The sequence below is a fragment of the Epinephelus moara genome, chromosome 19, assembly GCF_006386435.1.
Source record: "Epinephelus moara isolate mb chromosome 19, YSFRI_EMoa_1.0, whole genome shotgun sequence".
Lineage (NCBI taxonomy): Eukaryota > Metazoa > Chordata > Actinopteri > Perciformes > Serranidae > Epinephelus > Epinephelus moara.
Window position 1 is genome coordinate 33394624 of NC_065524.1, and position 7693 is coordinate 33402316.

The 7693-nt window shown below is 40.9% G+C and overlaps 1 protein-coding gene across 1 annotated transcript; it reads right to left on the minus strand.

Annotated features, from left to right (window-relative positions):
• Nucleotides 1–479: 479 nt before the first annotated feature.
• fbxo5 (F-box protein 5) lies at nt 480–6403 on the minus strand. The gene is made up of 6 exons (XM_050070909.1): nt 6291–6403; nt 4859–5520; nt 4219–4389; nt 3836–3926; nt 3485–3712; nt 480–1221 (listed from the first exon to the last, which is right to left on the minus strand). Exons 2-6 carry the CDS (start codon nt 5494–5496, stop codon nt 961–963), a joined length of 1389 nt encoding a protein of 462 aa, XP_049926866.1. The 5' UTR covers nt 5497–5520; nt 6291–6403; the 3' UTR covers nt 480–960.
• Nucleotides 6404–7693: the final 1290 nt, after the last annotated feature.

Sequence of the window (7693 nt, forward strand, 5' to 3'; positions counted from 1 at the left end):
TCATTCTGTCTGACCCACGTTTTTCTACTCACTGACGTGGTCAATCTGTGTGAAACTGCACATAGGCATTGAGGATTGGCATAGGTAGAAGGTGACAAAGCTACCAATGGGTATGGACTAGTTTTCTTTATAATAGCAGTGTGCAAAAGAAATGAATGCATTTCAAATTCTAATCACTGCATTTCCAGTGTTAGAGTTGGCATAAGAAAAATGTTTCCCTTGAAGTTGAAATGGTGAAATAACAAATTACTTCATATACTAAAGAACAAGCTGCTCCTTGTTTCTTAAAGTGACTCCCTGATGTCCGAGAGCACTTGAGGCAGCAAATTCTTTACTTTCATATCGACTTTAAAATAGGACATTCTGAAATATTTTATCCAAGTTAAAAATTGTTGGCATTTACACGTCTTTGTGGAGTCTGCAGTCAGCTCTGAGATAAATCTGGCATCAAAGAACCACAAAACACAGGATAAGTTTTATGAAACGTCTATTCACAGGATGTACAAATACAGTAAATATCAACATTTAAAGACCTCTTGAGAATCAACATTTATTTAAAACACTTAGAAAACTATTTAAAAATGACAATACAATATATTTACATCCATTTCATTTTAAAACATAATAAAACTGTACAATTTAAAGCAAATCAGTCTGCATTTCTTTTCTTTTTTGGCATCAAATGTGTTTGTCGCTCACAGACGACAACAGTTTCAGCCAGATGACACTTCCTGGTTGATTGTCCCAGCAGTGTTGTAACAAGTGCTTCAGTAAGTTGATTCAGTCGAGAGTTCTGCATGTGTCAAACAGCATACAACATACAGAAACCACTCCAGCCCGAACCAGAGTAAAAACATTCCCCGCTGTCCGAGCTCTTGAGGGAGCCAGCGGCTGAGAGTCCAGAGAGACGTGACCCACCCAGTTAAAACAGTCAGTGGATAAAACCTCAACAAAGCTCCATCACAGGCGCCTGATGTTCCTCTTGCTGCGAGCGCTACCTGGTATAATCGGGGTCGTCCTGGGGGTGGCGAAATGAGGACGGGGCTGCAGCACTCTGCAGGGGGTCGAGCCGTGGAAAGCCTCCTGGCAGTGGGTGCAGAAGTCAAACAGACAGCTGGGGCGCGTGCACGTGGCCCTCTGAACCTCGGCCAAATGTTTTGCTGGCGAGCCGCAGCGCTTGCAGGGACGCAGAGACTCGTGCTGCTTCAGACAGCTGGCGGCCTGGATGGAAGAGCAGAACACATGCAGGTTTGTTAGAGCTGGAGTCAGAAGGATGAAACATACATCACAGTAATTCATTTTTCATTGGGTGAACCTGACGTCCTCATCATTGTATGTATGAGTCAGGGCTGGGCGATATGTCCTGAAAGTTATATCACGATAGTTTTGGGCTATATCTTGATCACAATATATATCTCTGTGTTTTGAAATCTCCTCAAAAGTGTTTTATCAATGCTCGGACTGGGAGACAAATTCGAACATGACAATATTTCTGATCCTCTCAAACAAATAGAAAAGTCTGGTACTACTGTAATGCAGCATTTAAAATGATACCCGAAATCTAAGGTGACACAGTCACATATCTCGTAAACGATATAATAGCTTTATATTGCCCAGCCCTAGTATGAGTAATGATGCGCAACAGCTTCTGTTAGCAGTGTGACACCTCTTATATACCGTCATGCTGCAACAATCGGTCAGCAATTTCAAAAGGAATACTTCAACTGCAAAATGATCATTTGTAAAGAAGTTATTATCCATGTTGTACCCTGAATTCGAAGAATACTTTTTAAAACAAGCTACCAAAGTAAAGGGCGAATCCAAAAAACAAAGGCGAACATTCTTAATGAATGTAAGTAAAGGAGCCCACATTTAACAACAAAACTATATTGAAACATCTGTTTTCAAACTCTAAGGGCTCATTTATGCTCCCTTTACGTACGAAAATGTATACGCCCGTTTCAAACGATGTTACCGTCACTGCCCACATACTTCCATGCGCCCTTTACGTTGGCATGGATGTTAACCAATATATCCACCAGGAGGCAGCCCAGCGTCAAAAGTTTATGACAACAACAAACTCAAAAACAAACATGGCGACTGTGGAGGAGATATTGATAATGTACCTCTTGCATAAAAGACAAAAACAGAGGCAGCGTTGTAGGAGGCGGTGGTCGGTGAGGCCGTTAAATACATCGCGACTGGAGGACGGAGAATTCTTTTCTCTAGTACTGCCGATGAGAGAAATTGAATTGTTATTTCTTCTTCGTGTCTCACTAGAGCTACGTATCGGGTAGTGACAGCAACACTGCCCCCACGGTTCCAGGTGGTACTGCTCCGTTTGGCCCGTATCCGTAAGCTTTATGGAAACGTGAAGAAATACGGAAAAAATGAACGCGGAGCACGGACAGAAGGCTCCGTCCGTATCCAGATCCGTATTTAACGTTGAGCATAAATGAGCCCTAACACAACATCTGCAGTATAATGTAAGTCTTACTTATCCAGTTGTACCCTCAGTACTTCCCAAACACATGTATTTTTGCTAAAACATTACTGTTCAAAACTCGTAGCAGCACAAGCAGTGTGGCTGAGTAGTGTGCCATGGCACGCGCACGCATTTGACAGGGTGTCTACAGGAATAGACAGTTAAATTTAATGCCTTTTAAGACCCTTTCAAGACACATTTTAACCAAATCTCGGACTGCTTTTTGAACAAATCATGTTACTTAAACATCGCAGGCAAGTAGTATATATGTGGCCTTGTGCAGAGCTAAGTGTTACGTAGGAAAATGATTATTAGCGTGAGTTAAGTTGATCTAGATTTTGCAAAAAGGTAAGTGCAGATATGAAGTAAAATGACTAAGGATCTGCAGACACCCTGTTTGGACACTGCTCAAGCCAGATTCTAGGCACATTCAGGACACATTACTTGTAGGCGGAAGTGTTTTATGTTGTAACGTGTTAGTAAAAGTGCACCTGTTTGGGAAGTACTGAGTATACAACTGGATAAATCAAGCTTGGGTTACACTGCACGAATTGTGTGAGAGTTTGTAAATTAATATTTTGGTATATTTTTGCTGTTAAATCTGGTCCCCAATGACTTTGATTCATCCAGACTGTTTGCCTTTTTGCGGTTCTTTGTTCACCATAGAGGCACGCAAACAAAACAAAGTTTGTAACTGCAACATGCAGTGAGTAACTGATATACGAGTAGTCGCTTTGCAGGTTAAGTATCCTGTTAAGAGTCATTCTTCATTAACTATTGCTCAAAAAATAAATAGTTCTGTGCTATCAAACGTGAAAATATGCTGCTTTTTCTTGTTCTTAATCCAGTAAACTTCTGGACAGAACAAGTCGTTTGCTGACATCACCTTTAGCTTTGGGAAATTGTAATGGACTGTTTTTGCTGTATTTTTCACCTTTCCCACCAGCATTAAATGGTTAAATAGTCAATAACTAAAATACTTTATACACAAACGCTCACCTGCATGTATTCATTGAAGCGTGTGCACTGAGTGTTCCGTGTGCTGCTCTTTTGAGCGGGAGTTGTCCGTCTGTTGACCCTGCAGCCCGGGGTGGACGAGGAAGAGGAAGAGGAAGACGAAGGAGTGCTTGAGGTGGCCAGGGTCTGCATGCAGGACAGCACCACTCTGGACACAGCTACATCTCGTGTCAGACCACAGCTCCTTTGTCTCAGAGAGCTCCTCGACTCCTAAAATAATAAGGCAACACATATTAGAACATGAAGAAAATATGTAAGCCTGCATATCAGGTACTTCCACAACTCAGCTTGTGTTTGTTTTGAGTGAGTTTGGGTTTGTATGTGTTTCCTCACCCTGAGTGTCTGCTCAGCTCTTTGACACCTGCTCAGAGCTGCTGTGTCCTCACAGATGATCTTCCTCCATGTCTTGCTCACTTTCTTACAGCTGTGAGGCGAGAAAGTGAATACATGATGAATATAGATGAGAAAAATGTAGTAACTAAGAAGAGAAAGTAGAATTACAGACAATTTCAGACAAGTACCTTTACTAAAGTTCTCTGTAAACTTTAACTTCCATATATAGTTTTAGTTTTTATGTCAGAGCTGTTGCTTATTGGTTTCGTTAGACTGATAAAAACACAACTAGCCGCCTTAAATGCCCTTGAAACAGAATCAAAGTTGCCAATGATCACCCCCTGTGAACTCTCTTTCCACATAATGAAGCATTTGTAATTTACCTGATGAGGTCCATGTCTCCCAGCAGGGCCAGGATGTTGGTCAGGATGTTTCTCATGTTCCTGGACAGAAGACTAGAGAACATGTCAACGTACTCCAGGCCCATCTGACCTCCGATCACCCGATCCAAGAGATGATCCTCTGCTAACTTTGTAACGATGCTCCAGTCATACCTGAGACACAGGAAATCAATTGTTAACCATTTATTTGGTGGTCATTTCATGGTCACACAAGTCTTAATTTGTCACTTGCAACTGAAACAAGAAACCAAACTTGAGTTACACACCCTGAGAGTTTCTAGGTGAAATGAAACCCCCAAATTTCTGCCAGTGTTGAATCTAGTAGGATTTGTTAACATTTTACAAGCAGAACAGGAGAGGTTTATGGTTAAGTTTTCTGTCGTGACCCTTAATATGGTTTCACTGAATATCAGACGATGGTGGAAAAGTCTGAAAGACTAATTCCCACTCCCTTTTACAATTCTGATATTGGTGAGATATCCTGCAGGCCAGAGACTGACTGAGAACTGGTACCTTCTTGTGTGTACAATTATTGTGTGTATGTGTGCAACAATTTTACAACAGCAGTAAGTAAAGCCTTTATTGTCAGCTTTAAAGTCACAATATGAGAATGTAATCCTACCTCTTATTCTTCTGGTAGCTCTTGGCAAGCTCATCACACACAGCCTGCTGGAATTTCAGTATAGGCAGGTTGGGGTCGCTGTGATGGTCGGACGGGGTGGATGACAGCGAGTATGCTGCTGTTCTCGTCTTGTGATGATGCACAGGGGTAGAGGCTGCCACCACAGACACTGCATTGCTAGAGCGTAACCTCCCTTGACATTTAGAGGGGGACTTCCTAGGTGATAATGTCCTTTCTTGATCTGTGGCAGCCGCAGATGGCAGTAGGGTTGCTGTGGGCTTTTCCTGGATGTGGTCATCGTCTTCATCCACATGATGATCATCAATCTGACTATTGTGCAGAGACAGATAACCACTGTCCTCAAACCTTTCATCTAGAGTCCTGTCATGCTCCCTGCGGGTGTTGTTTTCCTTGCCATGGACTGTTTTGGTGTTGTTGTTGAGAGAGAACAACACTGTGGTCACCTCTGCAGGTGGACACTGAGGTTTGATGGGGATGGGCTCCTTCACTGGGGAGGCTTTGAGGTGATGCACCCTGGACTCTGCAGCAGCAGCAGCGGCATAGCCTTTCTCCATGTTGCTGGCCTTGGTAGCCTCGTAACGAGGGCATTTCATGATGGCTTTCTCACAGGGAAACATACAAACTGTGCCGTGTGTTGAATTCTGGATAAAGAAAAGAAATCAGGAGACTGTAAGATTTTAAACTCGTCACTGCAAATCCTGCCATGCAGCATAGCTTCTCACATGCAAGCCAAGTTAGCTAACGTCCCCACTAATGTATGATAACTACGTTTCCTGACATGAAAGACAGAAATGACACATGACTAAATTGCTATTAAGCTGTTAATATAAACTCTAAATATAGTTGGAATCTCCTGTGCCAAACATTTTGCATATTTATTTTGGCGCGACGTATCTAGATTTGGCGGAAACGCAGCAGTGACGTGCAAATGCTCGGGACTTTGGTTTGCAGTCTCAAAACGCATATGTTAAATTAGTGGGTGATTTTATAATATACCTATGGGGATGTGATCTGTTGCACATTAGGGGATACATGTAACGTATTAAATGACCTAAACTAACATCACTAACCTGAATTTACGCGCTTAACGTTACAGTGGGTGTGTGTGAAGTAGCTTGTAACTAAGAGGCTAGCTAATTTACATAGTTCATTCTTATGCAATTCACCTGACAAACAGAAACCAAACGACTAAATACGTCTTAAATATACTCTGAAATGCAGCATAGTTTTGGTTGGTATTGTTGAGGTAGTTAACATTAAACCCCCAAGCCCACTGACCTACTATCTAACCCACTATCTAACCCAGCTAAATTAACATAACGTTAGTACTCCTGCTAGCTAAAACATCGCAATACTTGTAAATTAGCATTAGCATTAGCAAGGCTGTAAGTTATTAAGTGAGGCTTCTTACCTTAGAGTCCGTTAATTTCGTTATCCAAAGCAGACTCTTGCTTCCCTCCTTTTCTCCGCTGAGCTGACTCTCGGCTGACTCCTGCTCTACTCACATTAAATGCTCCTCCACTGAATGTCCGCCAGTTGCTGCCACTATTTGAAATCCGTGCACAAAAGGCGCTAACCAATCAGAGCGAAGCTGGTGTTGTCCCTTTAAAGCTTCGACCAATGGGCGATGAGATTCCAAGATGTTGGTGATGTCAACGCGCAGCCGACGTGGTCCCTCTGGTATTTCGGTCCGATGTGAAACACGGAGGGGAAAGGATGCAACACAACAGGGACATTTTTTTTTTAATTTCTTTTTTATTTTATTTCATTTTACTCATTTACAATATACAATAAAATACGACAGACTGTAAAACGGGACACTGTAAATGGAGAAGCAAACAAAAACCGATAAACCTTCTAAAAAGAGAGGGAGAAGCAAACAAAAACCGATAAACCTTCTAAAAAGAGAGACATAAAAAAAACAATAATATACATGCATCTGCATGTGCATCTGCATTTGTGAATAAAAAAAATAATATACTGTAGTTTTTTTGTTATCAACTTTTTTATTGTTTTAACGTAGGCAACAAACACAATAACACACAACAATTACCCCCACCCCTGGAGGCAACCAGTCCATATTAGTATGGCCTTAGTGGATCAACTGAAGAAGAAAATAAATTAAGAGGAAAAATAAATAAATAAATAGATAATAAGAAATAGATTACATAAATGAAAATAATAATAATGGAAAATAGAAGAGAAAAAAATGAAGAAATAGCATTAAATAGGGTAAAAAGTCTATGAATCAGTGGATGTGCACAGAAAATCTTTCACTTTGTCAGTTAAGGGAAGTTCAGGCACCAGTGGTTGAATGTTTGGCATTATGCACTTTTGCTACTGACATCTCCATATATGTTATATCCAATAGAGATTGTAGCCAATGATTCTGGGAGAGAGAATAAGGAGACTGCCAGCAAAGTACTAAGGCCAACAAAACATGCAAGCTTCTAATGAGACAAAAGAATGAATATTTTCTTCTGGCTTTGTATTTGTATCTGGGTATGGTCCCCTGGCATTTCTGTTTCTGTGTGCTTGTTTTATTGTGATTGATGCGTATCACTTATATGTGTTTCATATGTGATTGTTTGATAAAGAATTTAAAAAAAATGGAAGAGAGAGAAACATGGATGACAATATTCTCTCCAGACTTAACTACTTGGCTCATAAAATCCAAGAACTAAGTTATATCAAAGATGCTCTATAAGTATCAAGTTGAATATGAGGCCACACTACATTTTACGCAGGAATATTAGAGGTCATGGACTGTGTACTTTCAAAAATCAAAATGAGATTTATATTGCTAAGGAAGTT